Source organism: Cygnus olor, chromosome 8, assembly GCF_009769625.2.
Source record: "Cygnus olor isolate bCygOlo1 chromosome 8, bCygOlo1.pri.v2, whole genome shotgun sequence".
Taxonomy (NCBI): domain Eukaryota; kingdom Metazoa; phylum Chordata; class Aves; order Anseriformes; family Anatidae; genus Cygnus; species Cygnus olor.
The window spans coordinates 20039362-20062243 of record NC_049176.1 but is presented as its reverse complement, the minus strand read 5'-3'; the positions used below and the strand labels follow the sequence as shown (position 1 = coordinate 20062243).

Genomic DNA, 22882 nt, shown 5'->3' with positions numbered 1-22882 from the left:
GCCAATTGCTGATCTCTTGTCAATTTACTCTCAAACTTGGAAGAAAGTTAAATGGTTTGATGACATACTGGTTTCTGTATTTTATCTTTGAAATGCAAAATATATATGGCAATGATCTTAGAAATGTTTCACGTCTTTGAAATCTTTGCAATTGTAAGATGTTGGGCTTGATCCCCATCTGGAATATAAGGGCATAACTATAACTAAATTAGGCAGTTTATCCCAGCTGGTGATCTTTTCCATAGTTTTTCTACAGATTAACATGAAACATATTATGTACTTATTTCTAAATATGTAGTGCAAAAGGGATTGACTCCCTATATGCTTTAGGCATGCTTGAAAATACCTATACAAGATGATTGTCTAAAAATGCTTCCTAATAGCTTTAAATACTCAAAATGAAATGATGGAACTGTCATCACAGCAAATCACATGAGGAAAGAAAAATGATAGCAGCATTAACTGCAACAGCCACCTGCTCCGTAAAGGTTATTAAAATGATAGAAACAGTATGTTGGCTATGCCATAGTATGCAGGCTAAAAACCACAGCAGGTCCAATATTCCATGCTACAAGTTATAATTTATATACCTATAATTTAGACTATACTATGATTTATACAACATTGATCAAAATGCAGGCTAGAAAGGACTGGCTACTGACAGGGATACTCATTTAATGCCTTGCTCTGCAGCCACTTCCTTAGTCTCAACTTGACAAAAGGATTTTTGCAAAAGCCTGTGTCAGAGCCTGTGACTCTGACAGCGATAAACTGGGACAGGGTCCTATAAACATAATATACCTAACACACTGATGGGAACCTGCTCTGTACTCAGCACAGCTGCAGCCACTTTTATTCAAAGACAGGAGGAAGAAAAGGAGAAAGAGAAGGAGGCAGTGGCAATGTCTTCTTCATAAGCAGTTTTAGCATGCTGGAGTTTGAAGTAGTTCTAAATAATTCTGCTCTCCCCTTGTCATGAAAAGCACCCCAGTTGCCTATCTACAGGCAGTACCTGAGCAGAAATGCAACCCGTCTTTCCTGATGAAGTTATGCCACTTGGCAAAAGGCAATTCAATCATCCTGAGCCCACGAGCACATTTCTCCAGCCAGGCAGGAAGGATCTTCATGTGGGAGTCTTGATTTCAGGTTCCTGCCCTAGGGAAGCCTAATGTATTTTATCCAAGAATTGTTTAAAGTAAAATAATCTGTCATAGAAATGAATGGAAAGAGGCTCATTTCCAGAGCCAGTACCACTACGGATGGCCAATACAGATGAAAATGCTTACGTTTAGGCATTCTTGACCGAAAACAATGGCTTCCCACTCTTTATGCTAAGTTTACCCATCTGTAAAGCAGACACATTACAGTTTACCTAACTCAGAGAAATGGGATAATACAACTTTGGCAAAAGAAAGGCTCCATCACATTGCTATACTAGACATAAAAAGGTAATATGAATATATGATTTTAAATCAACATTAAGATAGTGTAGACTCTGAGACGTTTCTGATATTGCTTTGGCTGGATAATATAATTCATTTTCTAACAGGTCTCTTGCCGTGCTTGATATTCCACAGAGCCAGCCTGTGTTACAGGAGGTACGTAGCTAATCTGCTGAGAAAAGAAATCATAAACAACACTTTATCCTGCATTATTTTATTCATGAGAGCATTATTCCAGTCGGTGCAATCTTGAAGTATGGGTGATCCTGGGATCATATAGCCATGATGATATAGCCCAAGTTAGTCTATTTTAAACATTCTTTAATTACAGAGGAGGAAGGTGGTTACAAAGTCTTTAGGCTGTCTTACCTGGTTTAAAACTTACTTATCATGTTTGTTCTTTTTTTTTTTTTTTTTTCCCCCCCCACTTCTTTTGCTTTTACAAAGTCGTATAAGGAGAAATCCAATTACGTTATTACCCATACTTTCCTAAGTGAGCAGTCTGAGAAGGATATTAACTTCGTTGGCAGTTAGTTTCCAGGGTGGAAGTGACAACATTTGTCTCTCTGATTGTCCCCAGCACAGGAAGTTAGGCTTTTTGGAGCTCTCAGAGCATATGGCATTCAGCACAGCAAGAAACAGGAATCTCCTGAGTGAGTTCATGTTGTTTGTTTCCAGGAGCTGGACCGAAAATTTCAAAATATGTACAAAGTGTCCGCACACTCCTTACAAGTCAGCCATCACATGTTTTCAGTAGCATTGTTTTCATGGGATAATCGTTAGCCATATATAAAATGAAGCCTGTTATCTCTTTGATGAATGCATTTTAAAATCCAAGGATAAGCATGGGTAAGAGACACAAAGAAGATAGGGAAGATTTGCAGAGCAGTGACAAGATCTGGAAGAACGGAAAACCAGTTTCTTTAAAAGTGGCTTCCTAGGTGTTATCTCCCCATATAATTTAGCTTTACTAATCCATACTAGTGCAGTATATATAAATTTGTACTAAAACTTCATTAGACATCATCCGTACATTTTTTTTTTTTTTAATGTGGGTGGATCCCACGTTGACCTTACTAGATCTTACTAGATCAGATACTGAGAGCTGTCTCCCATGACAGTCCTGGATACTAAGCCACTATTAAATGTCTGTCTTGTCACAGATTTATTCTGTATGTGCTTGAAACTGAACCATGTCACATATTTAGCAGAAAATGTAATCCTTCCACAAAGAGGATTTGATCCTCGGTGTGATCCCACCATTTGCAGGCAAGAACAGCTCTCCGTAAAGCCAGTGCAAAGTCTGCCCATGTATTTCAGACCCCAAACATAGGGTTACAAAAGCAAAGTTCCTGTCCCTAATATTCCACATGGCCTAGATGTCATGAGAAGAGATAGGCTGCAGATACAAAATGCAGAGTGCACAAACAAAATGCCTTCATCTGAATTCATATGGAAGAACTGGGTTATTTTTTAATTGTTTTTCAGAACACCAAGTGGTATGCAATCAAGAAAACAGCATCACAAGAATTACTAGGGAACAGAGCAAGGCATAGCTCTCAGTTTGAAGAGGAACAGACAAAATCACTGAACTAATGACTGATTAGGGATCCTCTGCTAGAGCTGATAGCTCTGGAATTCCCCCATCAACTCAACTCCCAGTTTTGAGAGTCCTTCCGCCTTCCCCTGCTCCTTTCTTCTCTTCAGATCTTCATGGCAATCCCCTCCTCCCTCCTTGCAGCCTTTCTGTCCCTCCTCACTGATGTCTCATCTACAGAGAAGGGAGCAGCTGTAATCTGCTCTCAGACACCCCTCTGGCAATACTCCTCATGTGTGACTCCCCGTTGCTGAAGGGTATGCATTTGGGATATATTGCCCCTTTTCCCTTAAAGTCCTAGCTGTGAATCTCAGCAGTTCCTGAAAGGTTTTAAAGAAAAGGAGAAAGGGAGGTAGTGTGAACCCGCTGATATCTTCTGGTACAATTGTTATCAATCTCCTTTAAAATAATGGAATAAATATTATGAACGTAAAAATCATCTGGAACAACAGGGGAACCATGACCAATAAGTATTTTATATTTTCAAAGAACAGATCATGCCAGACAAATGTAATTGCTTCTCCACCATTTTCTGGGTTAGTATATGGAAGGAACAGAGTGGCTGCAATATATCTGGGCTGTAGCATTTGATACGGTGGCTCACGAAATCTTATTAGAAAAATAATTTATAATGTCTTGGATAAGAGTGCTGTCATGTGCATTGAAAACTGGCTGAAGGAATGTAAACAAAGGATAATGAGTCATGACAAACAGCACTGCACTGAGCTGTGAAGAGGTATCCAGTTGGGTTGCCACAGGAATTGGTGTTAAGCCCAGTTTTATTTTACATATTTATTAATGCTCTGGAAAAAGGGATGAACAGCCTGAGAATTAAATTCACAGACGATGCTAAATTACTAGATGTTGTTAACACCAATCAGGACAGAGATATTATATAGAGGGAAGGCAGAGAGGATGGGAATGGGAAGAGTCAGTGACCAGATTTACTTATACAAATATGCGAGGGAGGGTTTTACATTGCAACTCATAATAACAGGAGACCACAGACAAACCAGACAAAAGTAATTTACATCTGGTCTATCAAAGGCTGGACCAGAGAAATAACAATAAAAACAGCAAACATATAATTATTAGCAAACAAAATTTTTTCACAGGACCTGAAAATGTTGAGACCTGGCTTCCTACCATTTTACATCTTAAGTTTGTTGACTTTGATGGCTAGTGAAATGCAAGCTCAAGGTCACATTTTCTCATTATTCAATCCAAAGAAAAATTATACTGTCATGTGGATTCCTTAGTAAATGTGAATTCACAGTGTAACTTTTCAAATGAGGTTATTTAAAGAAAACTTGTTTGTTTGTTTGTTTGTTTGTCTGATTCAGTGGAAGACAGCAAAGTTCAAGAGTACTGAGGAGAACCACACTTCAATGTCACTCCTGCAGAAAACCTCATCATATCGTCTAAAATAAAGCCTCCAATTAAAGATTTCATTACTCTCTACCTTCCTCCCTGGCTGGTAAGGATTGATGTGGAAAACTGGAGAACCAGCAACCTTTGAGAGTGTTTGTGATTCACACAAGGATGTCTTCAGGTTGTTCCAAGTTATGACATAGGATGACTTCAGCTAGGCACTGAAAACCAAGGCTGGATCCAAGTATGAATCCTGAATGCTTGAAGATCTGATTTCAGGCACTTAGCATGGTACTGTGCAGAGTCTGTCAATGACTGCTGTGAAAGATGAAATGATTCAGTCTTTTGGAACATCTATCACTGCCAGTGGCCACTATGTTTTCATAAAAGTATTTCCAAAGAGACTACTAAGGGAGCAAGGTTAAAAATATCCAGGAGAATTTTAGTTGTAGCAGTATCCAAGTAAATATAAATTTTGGGTTTATACAATGTTATCATTTGCATGACATAAACAGTACTGTGTGGATCCGTTATTTTTGAAGGGGTTGTTACATCTCATAAAATTCTTATGACTGGCAAGGGAATAATCCCTGTGCCTGAATCTTATTTGATGATAACAGGTATAGTTACTTTGAATTTAAAGAATGCCTATCAAAGATACTGAATTATACTAAATTCTATTGAATTATATTTTTCTCTTTTGTCTCACGACTTCAGCACATGTTATCTGTGGAATATTTGTAGAGGCTTTTCCTTCCACCAAAATTTGTACAGAAGATAAACCCAAATTTGCCTAGAAAAGTTATGTTGATTTTGTTTCTGGCAGTGATCTGGCAGCTTCTTTATATCTGTACAGCATTGTGATTATCTAACAAATTCACAATACTTTAATTCTGTACCTACTATTTTCCATAGAGGCAATATCCTCAGTGCTAGTCTGAATGCTCTGAATGTTAAGTGTCTGGCTCTGGCTGAATTCTCCACATTTTCTGTCCATGAACACGTAGCACATGGGCCTTGATTACTACTTTTAAATTGATCTGTGTCTGCTATGAAAATATATTGCTTCATAAAAGTCTTTCAGAGTATCAGCTTCCAAATTAATGATTTTTCTCTCAAGCTCTGACTTTGAGAGCTTACAGTACAGCATTGTGCAGTCCGGCTACTTGAATCAAATTGAAATCCATCCATCTGCAATTCAGATCCAAATTCTTTCAGTGTTGTTGGCACATCTCTAGGTAAAGAGCAGCTGTTGTCCTGTTAAAGTGACTGTAAATAATTCCAACTTCAAGCTCAGAGAGTGAAACTCACCTTACTTCACCGGGGACCACTTAATCCCTGGGATGTTCCTGGGTTCAGTCTTCAGGTGGTGGGAGCTGCTTAACTCTGCTGTCATCAGTAGAGCTGTGCTGCTATATGCCAGGTGAAGACCTGGCCCTAGGAGAGCCAGTGCACAGAAGTGCCTACAAGTACTGGGGCTGCATGCCAGCTCAGCGGCAGAAATGTGTTATTTGCAGAGGGATGCAAGGTCATTGCACTGAGCCAGAAACTCTGACTTATGCTAACGGCACAAGGCATTTGCACCCAGATCCTCCTGGTAAGAAGGTAAAAAAGGTTAGTGTTTCTTTCTTGTTTTCTCGTGCCATGACTAATGGCCATCTCAATTTTTTTTTTTTTGGGGGGTGGGGGGTGGGTTACATGTGTTCTGTAGCCCAAACAGTGCAATACCAGAGAAAGACATGTTTACAGCAGCAATTCAATAAGTGTCTAAAGGAAGAATTTTCAAATGAAAAGAGATGGGCCCTAACCATGAAGGAAGGTGCTTGTTAAAGCAACTATATCAGAACAGTGGATGAATCATGATGTGATAGCACTATTTGAAAGAATGTTTTGAATGGAGCTGTCAGCAAGTATTTTAATAGCAAGTCTTCAATTTCTGCTTTATGGGGTTTTTAACCACCAAAAAAAAACCAACGTAAGTAACAAGGAGGGATTTAGGAATTGTTTAGTGTTTGGCTGTTCAAAGAAAGAAAAAGAGCCCTCCACATGCATTGCAGTTAATGAAAATTGCCATTATGTTTCCCACCCCCCCCCTCCATTTGCTGATGTCATCAACATCACCCTTTCTGCGGGCAACTATAATAAAGTATATCATTGTACTCATCTGTGCTCTTGCCATTGCTTGCTGCAATGAGAACAGAGGCAGCAGGTATTTCAAGAGACTATTTTTACTACAGTGCCAGCAGAAGCAGCAATAGTCCAGCACTTGGGTTTCTGTTGCGGTACACAAAACCAGATATCCGTATTACAGCACAGCCCCATCACTAGTTTGAATACTGAGCTCCAATGTGAATGCTGCTGTCTGCATGGAATTGCCTGGGGGTAATGTGTCATCCTTAGTTTAAAACTTTTTAGAATTTAGATCCTTCTAAGGCCAAATCTTAAGCAATAATTCAAGAGCACTTTACAGCTAATAAAAGCTGCAATAACTTTCTCTGAGAACAGAGAACACAGCCCAGAGACCTTTTAGCACATCCCTCCTCAGCATTTGGTGGTATTAGCATACTACCTGTTTATTCAAGACGATGTACAAAAAGTTCAGTTAACAGTTCTTTTCTTTGCAGCCCACAGCTGTGTAAATATTGTCTCAGCCTCCCCTTTGACATTCATCTAATTCTTAGACCTCACGTGCAAAATGATACAAACTGAGCTCAACAGTGGGTAGCCCACTACTCTGTCCTAGCACAGCTAGGCCATAATATCTAGCTTCTCTCGTGACAGCCGTGGTACTGTGTGATGCATGCCTAAAGTGACCTCATCTTCTAAAGAGAGTTTCACGTAGAAGCTCCTAGATTTTAACCACAGAGCTGAGTATGGTGGAATCAATGTACCACAACTTGCATCACAACTCTAAAAAAGCAGCCAAACTGCAGCTCTGCATCATTTACATTTGTTACCCAGTGTCATTTCTATTTTGATTACCCCAGCTCAAAAGCTGTGTTAAGTTTTAGAAACTTCTACCTACCCCTGCTTTCAAGTCAATACTCTTCTGAAGGCTATTTGCCTTTCCTATTTTCTCTGTGGTTGTTAAAGAGATGAAATTCTTTCTGTATGCACCAGGCATCCCTTGCACAATGGGACAGAAGTATTGACATTTTTACATTGCACAGTGGGTCATATTTATGAATTGATGCATGCTTCATCATATCTCTGAATAATGAAACATTTTGGATAGGTACAAAGGGCCCGAACTGTTCACCTGAGTACTTCCAGCTTCCACTGATCTCCCTTCTGAACTTTCTCCAAGCTGATTTTAAAAAGGCAGAGGTTCCTCAGGATCAATGCTACCCACCAAAATGATTTATTCAAGACAAAAAGTAAGGCAAAGCCTCCACTGTAATATGACTTTCCACCTACCCTTTTTCCATCATCACAAAGAACTAATGCAAGGCTTGAGCAGCTCAGAGCTCCTATTTAGGTCCACAGAGCTTAACTGAACTTCTTTCAGTTCACACCAATATACCTGGTAGCTGAACTGTAGTGGGAAATTTCTCTGGTGTTTTTTAGGACCTCCGAAGTTACAGAGATCAGTGATGAAGATCTTCATGCAATGCAGATATCACTGTGGCACTAGCTCCTGGCTCCCCTGACATTCCCGATGCAAGTGGTGAACCAGGACTGTGCTTCCCTCAGCCCATTTGAACTTTAGGTATACACAAAAATTGTCATTATGTTAGGAGAGCAGTGAGGATCACAGTATAATAAACCTCAGAGCCCATGGACTTTCTCCTAAACTGGGATTGAATAGGAGAAGATAAGGTCAGGGGAATGGACCTGCAGATCCTCTGCAGTGATGGGGCAGGAGAGAAGGAGAAGCAGCAGTCTCCAGGTGGGTGATAAATTCACCTTTTCTCTTAGTCTTCATTTGGTAGCTTTCTGGGAATGAAAACTGAAGTACCTCAGCCTGATTTCACATTCTTTAAAATTGAGATCCAGACGCTCTGCCACAAATAAATACTAAATATATAAACACGCAAGTCACCATCTATGCTTATGTTCTCCCTCAATGTAACTTACGTAGATTGCTGCCTATGTACATAGCTTTCATTACAAATAAAACATAAAAGCCAATGCATATCCTGAAGAGCTATTTTTCTTTATTGCAACACCGTTACATGAAGCCAACTAACATAAACAAAGATTGGACTCGGCTGTTTTTGAACAAATAACCATTTATTGTCAAGGCTTTTCAGGAGCTTTCATTTTCCTTTTTGAAAAACATGATCCTGTGCCAACCTAACAAATATGTAACATTAAGTACTAAGCAAAATAATGGGGCACCCTGCCACACTGCTTTATAGAAAACTCTAGACTGTCACAGTTGTACAAATCTAAGCTAAGACAGAAACCCAGCTAAATAAAGCAGACCTATTAATGCTAGAACTGGCCTTTCGAGCAGGAGGATGCCCAGGAATACCAGTCCAAGGCCAGAGCAGTTCATGTACTGTTCTCACCTCCCCAGTGCTGATACAGCTTGGGGAAGCTTTTCTCTGGACCACCTCATGCACACTGGCAGAGAGCACAGGACAGAGCTGTCTTAGCCCCAGCAAACAGCCACAAGAGTGGTGGTGGGCAGATCCACGGAGCTGTGAATACCTGTCTGCTCGCGCCATCCTCTGCCCCGCACTGGGTGAAGCTCTGTGCCTGGGTGCTCACTGAATGGTTAATGCCACCAGAAGTCTCCATTTTGAAGTTATCTGAATCTCTTAAACCTAGCCTGAAGTAATCACACAACAACCTATATCCATTAGACAATGAACAGAGATTATTCAGCTTCCTTGTAGAACAGCTAAACAGCAGCTTCCTTCCTGCCAGTGCTTATGGTTGTGATTAACTGCACAGTTCAAGGTGAAAGAAGAATACAGTTCCAGGCATATATGGCTTCCTTTAACCTCAGCAAAACACAGTGCCAGATATTTCAATTAGTGTGTACCAAGGTCACAAAATCAATTTCTTATCACCCCAAAACACACATACTGTAAATTTCATTTTCAAGCCATAATCTCTAAATTAAATCTGTACCTAAAAAATATACAGTGCAAAATCACAGTCCTTCAGCACCCTCCTCCTCCTGCAGCCGAGCAACATTTTCACAAACATCACCTGGCTTTGTGCTCTATATTTAGAGCACAATGTTTGGTTAGATTCCAATCTTCTTGGAGAACGTCATTATCTCTTTCTTTGGCAAATAGAGACCCAAAGTGTCAATTACCTTCTTAAACTCTTTTATACATACAGGGTTGAGCAAGGTTTGATATTCTGTCTGCCAACAGCTCAGTCGGCAATTTTTCACAGTCATACACAGAAAAATTGTGCACCAGCATATCATCCTAGATAAATTATACATTTCAAATGAGGTTACAGACAACTTCACCACTCCTGGCCAGTTTATGTTGGAAGGGGGGAAAGCAACAACAATCCTATGGAGAACACTTTTCCATTATTAAACTCTATGATTTATTGAACAGAGACAAATGAGTATGCCAGATTGGTGGGATATTATATGAAATCAATGTAGCTACACAAAGATGACATCATTCTCTCTGAGGTGTGTAATTCTTTATGATACTTTGTTAGGTGACTTACACTAAATTCATAGCCTCAAAGGCAGATGCAGAATCCGATAGGTGTAGTGAGCTCTACCATGTGTTTTTTATTCACATATACATAGATTGGTGTGTATACATTTGTGTACATGTCATATACATGTATGTATATCCAAAAGTTCTGGAAATATCTACCATCCCTTTACTTTGGACCAGCAAGTTAGAAGAATGTATTGTTATTGCTGGTTATTTTTGGATTGTAGCATTGTAGGTGCTAGAGATACAGAAAGTCAGTTATGTCTCTGGTAGGCACAAAGTGAGCAGACTTTGAGATTATAAGTTTTAAGTTCTTTAAATGAATTTTTCCCACATCCTCTAAACATGGCCCATATTGATTGATTCCTTGGACCATAAATCAGGATGAAAAAACTATTTTCTCAAGAAAGGAAGTCACCATTATTTGGCAAGAGTTAAAATGCATTTTGAATTAACAAATAAGAAACTATCCATGTGCAGCTGATCAGCTTGAAAGTTTGGGTACATTTTTGAGAGAGACAACTAACTCTTTTTCTACTACCACATCATGTACACACATTTAAAAAACTTTTTAGATGCAAACAGGACTAATTTAAAAGAGAGACTGGATATGATTAAAGATATAACAAGAGGAAGTTTAGTTTAGTAATCCATTACTATGTTTTAGTCATGCTCAAAGTAGCATTTCAAAAAAAATGTAAACAAAAAACATGGAAAGCTTTTTTTTTTTTTTTTTTTTCTGATCTGTGAATGTTACAAGTCTAACATGGGCTTGGTCCAAGCCTTATTAAAGTCAGGGTCAATTTTAAAAGTGATTATAGTGGGCTCTATCTCTGGCCCAGGAAAACAGTATTTTCTGCCAGTAGGAAGCAGGGCTATCCCTCTGAAGATTTCTCTCTATCTCATAGATCTCCCTCTCTTCATAGATCTCACTCTCTTCAAGTGAAAAACTGTAAGATATTTTTTCATACAAGTGAGCTAACTGGATTTGGCACTTTGAATGCATAAAATGTTTACGGACGTTTTATGGACTCAACCATTTAAAGAGGTAAGACAATTGGAGTAGGACAGCCTCCACTGTGTCTTATTCAGCATGAACATTTTGTTACTTCAAATATCCTGCATTGCTTTCCATCTGACTGATGTTCTTATGCATAGCCAGCCACTGTTGTAACGCCCCCTTCCCTTTCAAACTCCTGATCTACTCTTAAAAGCTTCATATAAAATATACTTTCAATAGTAGCTTGTTACAATAAGCAATTTCAGTTAGTTATAAAAAGTAAAGTCAACTGTACAAATACTGTTTTGATTAACATTTTTAGCAAAGAGTATGGTTATTTTAAGGAAGATAAACATATCTCAGTCCTTTGCAACTGGAAGGCAATCATGCAACTGCTGGTTAGTCCCCAGCAACCTACACACACCATAGCTATCAAACCCTTCCCAAAATCACACAAAAGTGTAACTTCTTGTGCATGAACAGCCAAAAGTCTTACACAAAGAAAGGATCCACAAGACAAGAAGTGCCACCAAAGCTGTAGGTCCCCAAATGGCCAGGAACCTGCTATGCTAACTTAGAGTCACAGAATGACTTAGGTTGGAAAAGACCTCCAAGATCATCAAGTCCAACCATTAACCTAGCAAGTCCAACTGTTCCCAGGCAAGTAGACCATTATGCACAGGGTAGAGAATACAAAATCCTCCAGGCTAATTTGCCCAGGTTTTCCTATTTCATAATCTGCCTACAGGTTTAATAATGAATGTTGAGCAAGATGCCTCAGCTGGGTAACATCGTACAGCCCAGCAGTCAGTCTGTGTGTTTCAGGAAAAGGTGAAAAACATTCAGCTGTGTTATGACCAATGCAGATGTAGATAAGAAGAAAACTTATTGTTTCCCAAAGAGAAACACTGAATGCATGGACTTAATTAAAAATATAATAACTACATATACGACAAACAGGATGTGGCCTCGTAACAGTTCTTGGGACCACCAAAAAAGTCAGACACCTAAACACAGAGTATGAATTCTGAATATGAAGATGACTTCTGCCCTTTCATACAGCCCAAACTCTGGTTTTACCAGGCACCACCCTGAAACTGGAAAAGATATGGCAGAATTTGGATGTAGAACAGCAGAGACTAGAAGACAGAGGGGCAAAAAGGAGAAAGGGTAATGAAAAGTGAGAGACAAGCCCAGAGGCTATGAGGAATGTATAAAAAAGGCTTGGAATCAGAGGTCTGCTTTGCCTTCCGGTGTAGCATATCCCAAGTTTTCCAAGCTGTCACCCACTGTGTTGAGCCCCATTATTTGTGTTTGGCTAAGGCATATTTCTCTCCTGCTGTGTTATGCTAGAGCAGCTGCAATTTGCCTTTTTATAGCTTGTGGTAACTGATAGCAGTGAAATGAATTTAGGAAGTGTGTGGGTTGGATCTTCCGTATCAGTGATTTCAGACTATTTGGTAAACACAGAAGTGACATCCAGTGATGTATGCCTGCTGGTAACAACAGAAAAATCTCTGGTGGACCAGCATTTGGATCAGATCATCAGCTACCGAAAGACGCTTCTGAATATAATGAAATGATTGTATACAGTGTTTTTTACAGGGTCAAATTAATTTGAAAGGTAAAATTTCCAAACTCTATATAGTTTCCATAAAACTATAGACCTATTGAGTGCTATAGAACGGCAATGGTGACACTGGTGAATCAAAACAAATTCAGTGAATACAATAGAAGTTGATTGTGGGACACATTAACATCACCTTAGAGCAAGAAGATAGGAGTCTCACAGGAAAGCTCCTTCTAAGAGCTGGCAAAAGCCAGAGAGTTGGTAGTATGACCCTCACTAAAACAAGAAAATATGTTTATGTTCAGATTTTGAGTAGGATTTCATTTTGATTCAGCTGAGTTTACATAAATTGCTCTGTGTCCTCAGAGGGATTCCATATTTTGATATAAAATACCACTTTTCACTGATGTATTTTTTGCCTCTGGAAAATGATAAATCCTACTGCATTGCACTTCAGAAAGAAAGTCAGCGTCCTGTTACAGTGCAAAGTCGCCCTGATAGCCTAAGTCCCTGCTCACTATTTCCGGAAGAACTGTAACTATTTTACAAGGAAGACTGATTAATTTTTGCAGTATAATTTGCAAGTGACATTTATAAGGGAATATTGTGCAGGGATATCTGGGAGGGATATTTTGTTCAGGCTTTTCCTGCTTGCCTGCCTACCCTCCTGGAACAAACAACACTGCTTCATTTTCCTTCCGTATTTTACAAAGTTAAAGTAAACACTGTGATCACACTGTTTACTTTAATTTCCTGCAGTGTGCCAGCAAAGCAGCAAATTGGCAGTCAGCAATCAAGAAGCAGCCAGTATTGAAACAGCAATGCTGCTTGGGAAAGCATCAGTGATGCCAACCCATTTTCCCCTCTGTTTTAAAAATAAAATATTAGCTTCTTTGAAGTCTTACTTCCACCCCAATCTTCTCTAAAGGATCTGAAATTTTGTTTTTTTCCTTTTTTTTTTTTTTTTTTGAGAAGAAAGCTGGGATTATGAGCAACACGTAATTTATATGGCTGATTTTTCACATAGAGAAATAGATTACAAAAGTGGAAAATATATGCTGTTTGTCTGTACAAAATCCATGGCCTTTTTTTTTTTTTTTTTCCACAAAAAGAAGTTAACTATAAATCAGTCTTATTTGTATATATACATATATATACTTTTTTTTTTTTTTTTTTTTTGCCAAGAGCTTTAGCTATGAAACTTCATTTACATGTATGATAGTGCGAAGCTAAAGCCTCATACATTACATTCAGAGTACACATCTGCCCAAAAAGAGTCCTAAAAAGAAAACAGTTTTCAGAGGCCATTCTCTCTCATTTTATATTACATAAAACAAGAAATATAAATACAAAAGAAGAATGGGATATTATTTCATACCTCAGAGGTGTAAAGCTTGACAAGGTGACTCATTTATCTTTTTCTAGAAGATATTCTACAGAAGGAATTTATGGCTATGCAAGTTATAATTCCAATATATAAAAGAGCCCAGATCCTACAATCAGTTATTCTCCTTACTATGTGCATTCCTGCACATATTCTTAGTGAAGACAATGAGATTATGAAAAGGATTAGCTTTTTGTTAGATTGGCCAAAGCATGCCTTTGGAAAGTCCAAAACATGACCTAATTTAAAGTGGTTAAAATCTTGTGGGAAAGATTGTAAGAGGATAATTATTTTAAAAGCCATGACTTTGACACCAGGAAATTAAATTCATATCTATATGTCTTTATCTATACACAGCAAATCCAATAATCTTGAGCTCTCTACAGTCACTTAGCCAGCTGGCAAAGGGAGCAAAGTAAAAACTAACAAACCCCATTCCTAAGGTATGCTGACATCAGTGATTCATGATTCATCAACAATGGTGCTAGAAAATAAATGTAACAGGGCATTATTGCGTTTTGCAGCACAGTAAACACAAGGGAAAATGTCTAAGTGTATCACATTGAAAAGACAGAGCTAGCAAAGAAATAACTTTTACAAGTATTTAAGAGGTGTTACAAGCAAGTGAAAGTAGAGAAAAAATTGTGAATCCTTTAAATACATTGAGAATGTCTCAATAAATAAAAAGGGACACTTTTCCAGCTATATAAGCTTAATAGAACTAAACTGAAAACAAGTATGTTTTTCTTGTTCAACATTTTTACAAGTAGAAAGAATTTGAGTTGCTGGTTTTAGAAGAAAACCTCAGAACAACCACTGCTGCAGTTTAACTGCCTACCAGGTAAATGCACTGAAGATGGTTCTGCACTATGCAGAATTATTAATGTTGATGACAGTAATTATGATTCTCACAACTCATCTAAATAACAAAAAGGGCAAACACGCAAACATAACGTACCATATATACTCTTTAGAAAATGCCTGTGTTAGCACATAATTGATGATCTCCTTTGAAGGTGAATGGACTATCATTGTAAAAGCCTAAGATTATTAACTGAAGAAAAATGGGTAGCTATCTGTAGAATAGCAGATACACCTGCAGCATTCCCCATACAGAACAGCAAGATCTAATACATCATTAAATGACTGAGGCTTTGCTTTACATTTTCATAGCTTTAAACTGTTTATGATAGGGTTTAGTCTATATTTCTAATCCTTTTTAGAGCCTACCCAATTAAAATTCAGCTTACTTGTTTATGCTATTAGAGGACTACTGCACAATATTAATAACGCACTGTATAATATGCTGCCCTAGAGAAATGTAGGCTCTCTTTCAGGGACAACAGCCATACTTTTCTGATACAAACTTTGCTACTTAGCTTGAGGGTAAGTGACTTTGGTGGTTGTTGAGCTATTTTACCAAAGAAAATGTTGGTCTCCTGACCTGAGGCTTGCTTCAAACCATTGCCACTTAACTGCAAAGCAGCACATACAAATCTAGTAGCCGGTTTGCCTGGACTGATATTGGAAATTTTGATCAAAAGATTAAGTTTCCAAACATTTAGTACTATTTTTAATAAACAATTAGATGATTTACAAGTTTTGTGAGTGACTGACACTTCTATTTCACTGTACTGAATTTTGTTTAAACGACCAATAAGTGTCCTTCTGATTTTTAATGTATATTTCCCCGAGAAAATAAAAGAGAAAATGAAAGTAAGAAAAAGATACTGCATGAGAACAAATAACATGGAAGGCAAGATAAATACATCCTTACATGTGTAGATTTAAGAATGCCATACCTGACATATATAATTTATGGATTTAATAACATCAATGAGGGATAACAGTTATGTTTATTGTAAATTTAGTTAATGATTCATAATCACAACTTTCTAGAAAATTACTGACAATGTGGTGTATACAAGACTGACCTATATTTATGGCAAGTTTAGCGTTATATTAAAGAAATATATTTATTGACTACATGGCACTTGATGCAAAGAAGCAGCTAGGAAAACAGAGTTTGTTCAGACTTAAGAACAGGCAAAGGGGAAATCTTATTGCCATCTACATGTACCTAATGGGGGAGGTCACGGGGTTCATAGAGAAGATGAAGCTAGGCTATTCTTGGAAATTTAGTAAGGGATGAATGCACTTGAGAGCATAAGTTACAACAAGAAAAACTCCAGCTAGATATCGGTAAAAAGTTTTCAAAGTTATGGTAGTCAGCCAGTAGAATAGCCAGCCCAGAGACGTGTGCAATCTTCGTCCTTGGAGACGCTCAAAACTTGTCTGAAGCCCCAAGAAACCCCAAATTGGTCCTGTTCTGAGTGGGAGCTGGACCAGATGACTTCCAGAGGTCTCTTTCAGACTAAATTATTCTACAATTTTTGTGATTCCTTATTGTTTATTATTTTAGACTGCAAAACTTCTGTCTAAGCATTCCAAGCTTATAAAAGGATAGTCAGCTTTCTTATGAGGATGTCTTTGCATTCTAAATTTTCCAATAAGCATGCTTCCAAATATACCATAGTGAATGATCCATAAAAAAACAAACTAAAGGTGGGCAGCTTGTCTCTGCTTATACTAAACTGAAGTGCCCGTTACTGCTTAATTTCCCAAGATGCATGAAACACAAAAACTGACTAAATGGCTGGTTAATATTCATAACTGTTTCTCAGGACACTAAAAACTGACAATATTCATTTAGCAGTGGAAATAAGTATTAGAGCTACACATAATAGAGGACAACTCAAAAATGAAGGAGGGGAAAATATAATTTTCTTTGGATGGAAGACAAACACATCCAGAAGCAGACCCCTCTGCAGGATTTCTGGCACTTTTCCCTTGCTAGCAGCTGAAGTGGAAAAATGAATATTGGCTTCACATGTGGGCATTTCCCCATGGTGCACACACCTCCTCAGTCTTCTAGCATAGCTCAGGAATGGTAGTTTTTTTATCATGATTAGCGGCTGGGAAGAGTGAGCTACCACTGTGTGTGTATGGATGAAATGTGAGGGTTATAAAGTAGCAGTTGTGTCAACCCCAAGCTTTAGAAGTCTGAAGTCACAAGGGCAATTGCTGAAGCTAAATCAGAGAAGATACATCAGCATCTCTATGGAACTGTAATGCACCAAGAATTAAGCTGGAAAACAGGTCATATACAACTGAGATGCATGGTATGCTATATTAAAATAGTAGCTTGAGGCTGAGCTGTAGAATTTCTCAGAAACTGCCAAGACCTTAATTTTTGGCATTGACAGCATGCTAGCATAAGGTGTTGTACCATGAAGTTTAATCCTTGAGTTAATGGGCTCTTGAGTATTCTTTTCAAGCAAGCACATCACAGAAATACATATAGGTAAAATCTGTTTACCATAACAGAAGGTTATGCCATTTCCTGTATATCCTTGGGCACAATAGCAGCCTTGTGTCCCACCCTGAACTTCACAACGTGCATCTTTGTGGCATGTCATGTTGCAGCTTGCAGTAGTGTAGCCATAGTCCAGCAGACTGGAAACCAGAACTGGAACAAAGGAAAACCATATTTGTTTCTTTATTTAAAAGCTTCATACTGACCTCTAAAATCAAATCTGGGCAAAAGGTTTCCATGAGATTCGGATATTTCTATAAACTTAATATCATCACAGAGTCAGCTGTATTTCAGGATGGGGCTGTGGCCATCAACAGCAGTGGACTCTAGTGAAACTACTCAGGAGCTAGCAACAGCAGACGTTGGAGAATAAGAACCTGTGTATATGTTCAACTAGTATAAAATTGGTAAACAATGTAGAAGTTACTCAGTGATTTGAGGAAAATGTTTGAAAGGCTTTCAAATCTCTCTAGTACTTTCCAGTAAAGCACAGACATTTATTTGCACTCTGAATTATGTATGGAGTGTAAGACAAACTGCCCTACACATATCAAGTGAAAATTATCACAGAGGGTTCCCAAGATCATTTTATTTTTACTTTTATAAGCACTTCCATACATACGTAGCTAACACACATGCATGGTCTGAGAGATTAAATTGACATGTCATAGTGTTTAAAACATTGTGGCATTAGGGTTTAAAAACATCTCCAAATTATTTAAAAGTAATCTCTTAAAATACCATTTCCATGTTATAAAAGTACTGCCTTCTTTTTTCTATCCACTGAACAATTCCCACATGATATAACTACTTTCCCATTGTATGAATGCATGTAGTTTCCAACACAAAGAAAAGAAAGGAACCTCTCCCTGTCAGAAAACTAACAGCTCACTGAATAATTATACACACCCCATAATGGGTTAGAAATGAGGCAGTTAACTCAGAAGGGAAAGTAAGTTTCTGAATTTGCTCTTTATAAATGGTTAGCTAGACATAACGAAAGTTGCAGAACATGAAGCACCTTTTAGATGCTGTCTTCCCCTGCAGTTCTGCTTTTCCCTACCCAAATGTTATTTTGGATATTTGCTAGCCTAGTGTTACAATTATAGGTTTCATTGCTTCAGGAAATCTCATTGAGGTGTTGTTTTCTTGAACAAATTAAAATTTCATGAAAAATTCAAAAGATTAAAAGTCACACACAATTTTTTAACAACTATATATAATCCAAATCAATTTATGTATCACCAAGTTTCATCTTCTCTGTTTTTGAGAGAGGAGACCATCTATCAGAGATTAAAACAGAAACCTGTAGGATTCTGTTGCCATTTTAGTGTTCATAACAAGTGAAATCTAAAAATCTCACAAGCAGAGAGAGAGAGAAGGATTTAAGACAAAACCAAAACCAACAAACCAGCCAAACAAAAAACACTGAAACCCACAATATTTCTGTTTTTACAGGATAAAACCAACAATGAGACAAAGACTGGCATTTGTGGGATTTGGTTTTGGGACAACCATAACAGTGGGATTGCTGAAGCCTGTAGCAACCAGCACAAGTCACAGCTCTGCGGACCTTGAGTCCTTGTACAAGCAGCCTTCCATTACCTCCAACACACTCGTTTCTCTCCAGCCCCAGCACAGTTGTTCCCATAGGTTGTCCTGCCAGACCCCACTCCCTTCCCACTTGCCACTCGCTCCCCTGGGAAGGAGATTTCACCTACCTAGGAATGGAAGCAGTTTCATTGGTGATGCTGTTGCTGCGTGGTGCCTGGTGCAGAGCCCCTGTGTCACAGAAAAAAACTCCCTGCCTTAAAATGTACGACCATGTGCAAAATATGCACACATGCCTATTAGGAAAATGATGTCCTGGTGCAGGTGCTGACCTGACACTGCCCTTTATCCCGAGCTTCACGTTCCCAAAAGATCCTAAGACTCACAAGCAGGACATGGAGGGCTGGGAGGGGCTGAGGACCTCGTGTTCTGACCAGTAGGGAATAAATGAGAAGGGAGTAAATGAGAAAGTAAAAGAAGCAGCAGCCTGGGTCTCACAGGAGGTGTCAGAAAAGATGCAGGAGTGAGTGGGTTAGATGAGCACGGGTTAGAGGAAGTGCTTGGGAGAGTGCTCAGGATAGAGGGAGGAAGAGGAAGGAAGGGGTGAGCGGCAGCCTCCTGGCAGAAGGAGTGAAGGAGCAGTAGAAGGATGGTGAAACAAATCAGGGAGGGTGAGGAAGATGTGGAAGAGATTAGTAACTAGCCGGGGTTTACGAGCTCGGAGGTAATGGGCTACATGCTTCCTTCCACCTTTTCCTGGTGAGCTGAGTATACGTGAGCCCCAAGACCCGTTTTTTTTTTTTTTTTGAGGCAATCCTGCCTGACTGTGATTTTCCTAGAGCTTTCTTCAGTTCTGAGATAGATCCTTTCTGCAGCCAAGAAATGTTGCTTTAAGGGTAATGGCCTGTAAGGAGGTACAGGAAATCCACTGAACTCTGCTTTGTGAGGAAAACAAAGACATATAGGCAGGGAGGAAAGAGGCAGGAAAGCAACTGTATGGCTGGGAATCTCAGGAGCCGAGGGAGACAAAGTTTCTGCAGATTTGTGGGACTGGAGCGGGGTGTTGTATAAAAATATAACAAATTTGGTAAAGCATTTTGGCATGTCTTTTTGCTAAACATGAAAGCAATTGTTTCCTCATTATAGCATCCTAATCAATGATACTTTAGCATATGCTTATATTATCCACGGACATGGCAATATTTAATGTAGTTTTGGATGATGTGCATGCCATCATTTCCCAGCTTCCTGGGGATGATAACTCATGCACTGAAACACTGTTAAACTTTAGAATTGATGTATGTCAGTCTTCATAGATGAAAGCAAAGGGAGACGAACAAACAGGCATGCTCCTGGAAGACTGGAGAATCTCTCTAAGTAAACAAAATGGATGAGACTGTACAACATCATTGTGGCTAAAATACCTCACGTCTGACTATGAATTTTTCAAGTTGAGATTTTCGTAGGGAGCAGATGGGGAGGCATCAGCTTGCTTATAAAAAATATTCATGGATGTGGATGTGGCAACATTTTTTTCCAGCTCTGTTATGAATTGTTTGCTCACTATTATTTTCCCGCGTCCTCATTATTGTTGCTGGCTAGAGTTGAATGGGTTAACATCTGCTCAGGCCAGGGAGAAGTGAGGCATGTAGAAACAGCACGTAGGTGTCTGGCTGGCACAAAGTACTTATGCAGCACCTTGGCAAAAGAGAGGAAGCTCCAGTATCCGGATGTTAATTTTCGATGAACCACAGAATAATGAACAAAGGGTTCAGGTGTAGGAAGGCTGTTTTTCTCTTGTTTGACTTTGTGTGTAGGGGGGAGGACTTAAAGAGGAAGAAAGGAAGGAGCTTGTTAAGCTTTCCCATAATCTAATGCGCAGAGACACAGAGGAACAGAAAGTCAGATGAACCGACAGGAGCTTTGATCTGCATGTCCTGTCCTTCATGCTGACATGCGCTGTATCGAGAGCTTGGCTTGTCTGCACTAACTTGCAGATCCTGGTGCCAAATTGCAGTTGACTCATAAAGGCTTGGTGTGGAAAGCCTGTAATACAGAAATTACATCTATTTGCCCTGTGTCTTTTTACTCCCCCAAATCAAGCTAATAGATGTTTAAGAGTAAGACAGACAGCAATAAGTTACAACCTAAAATTCAGATCTTAAGCGTTGAAAACACATTTTTGGAAAGTCAGAGATGAATGTTTCAGTTTCACCTGGACAGCAGCTTTCTGCAAGGGGTGTTCAGAGAGACAGGTTGGGAAGCAGTTTCTTGAATCATAGTGTTGGTAAATTTATAGTAAGAATTTTAATCCATATTCTGATTCAAGGCCTAGGCATATGGGAGAAATTGTGGATGACAGACAAAACCAAAACCTCACTATAAGAAGGCAAACGTCTTTAATTTTTACAAGAAAAGTATATGCTAACTTGCTTTTTTGATAGTCCAAGGCATAAACCTTTTGTCAGGACCCTTTCCACGTGCAACAGCATTGCTGAATAACTCTACTGTCAGATACAGTGGACAAAGTGAAAGAAGGTGCACAGGTCTAATTGGCAAACAGTTTACATTAAAACTGGCAATGGGTGAGGAGGAAGCAAGTAAAGAAGAAAGATGAGGAAGAACAGCATAAGAAGGACACAACAAAGAAGGTTAGGTCAAGAGGAACTCTGGGTGATAAAAGGAGCTTTGATCAGATTTGGAAGGCAATAGGGAGACAGTAAAGAAGGGGGATTTAGGAATATCTTAATGAGATCTCAATACTGGGAGCAGTGGATTACTTTTGCATGAGACTACTTTAAAAACTGGCTAATGTGAGTGTCAGTTAGAGGCTGAAGACAGCAAGGTCGCAGTAGGCATGGATGTGGAGAAGGATGGACTTGACAAAGATTTTATGAGGAGAATGAAGAGGAAAGGGGAGATTTCTGAGACATTTTGGAGATTAAACCAGGAGGATTTACTGATATCTATTGGCATATAGGGATAAGGAGTTAAACAAGCAGGTGAACACATAAGAAAGCAGACACTTTCAAATTTGTGCTGTCAAACTTTTCAAAATATGCTGAGAAAAAAATATTGAGGTGTCACAGAACTGAACTATTGATGGGTGTCTGTCTTTACAGGCAAGGAGGAGGAACATGCACAAACATGCATATTCCTGGAAGACTGAAGAATATGTCAAAACTAAATGAAATGTGTACAAGAATGTTGAACATCAGTACAGAAGAATCCATCCCTGTTTGCTTTAAAATAAAGAAGCATTAAAAAGAAATGGTTTGTGGAAACACTCGAAAAAAAAAATGCCTTTCCATTATTACAGAGTGGAAACAGACCCCCGATCCTATACTTAAATGTGCAGTTCGTTTTATAAATGGGCCCATTGGTCTTTGCAAGACTGAGTTAGGAGGGCATAAATAAGTGAATATACACACGTTAACATGCTTGACTTCAAATCACACGTTTTTGGTTACTGATCATTTTGATTACAATATCTTATGTCTGATTGTAGATTTCTCAATTTGGAACTGGTAGGAAGACATCAGCCTACTCATAGAAATTACTGGATATTTTGCTAGCTTTGTATCCTGAAGAAACGTATTCTCAATGATTTTAAAGGTAACTGGGATGCTGATTGTGCAGACAATGCTATGGAACTAACACCCACAGCTGATGAGGAAGGGAAGTTAACACTTCCAAGAACTTAGTCCTAGGAGCTTTCAAAAGATAAAGATAGAGCAATTGCTTTTATTACTGAAGCTGCCTATAGTATCAACAAAAGAGCAAAAACTGAACAAAGCTAGTATTGTATTATTTCCTTCAAATGAACATAAGCACAATCTACTGCATTAAAGACAGATTTATGCCTTTGGTGTGATCAAATTTGGACTGCTTAGCTGGGCATATACCTTAGAGTCTCACCACATTTACAGTTTTATATTATAATGGGGAT

General features: G+C 38.8%; 1 protein-coding gene across 4 annotated transcripts in view; it reads right to left on the bottom strand.

Annotated features, from left to right (window-relative positions):
- ADGRL4 (adhesion G protein-coupled receptor L4) overlaps positions 1–19672 on the bottom strand; it is a 74064-nt gene extending 54392 nt beyond the window's left edge. For 2 of the 4 annotated variants that reach the window (XM_040565674.1, XM_040565675.1), the window contains exons 1-2: positions 19104–19672; positions 17386–17535 (exon numbers count right to left, since the gene is read on the bottom strand). In XM_040565674.1, coding sequence (XP_040421608.1) covers positions 17386–17535; positions 19104–19125 — 172 coding nt within the window. In that variant the 5' untranslated portion in view covers positions 19126–19672. The remainder of the gene's footprint in view (positions 1–17385; positions 17536–19103) is intronic. The other 2 variants (XM_040565673.1, XM_040565672.1) reach the window with 2 other exon arrangements.
- Positions 19673–22882: the final 3210 nt, after the last annotated feature.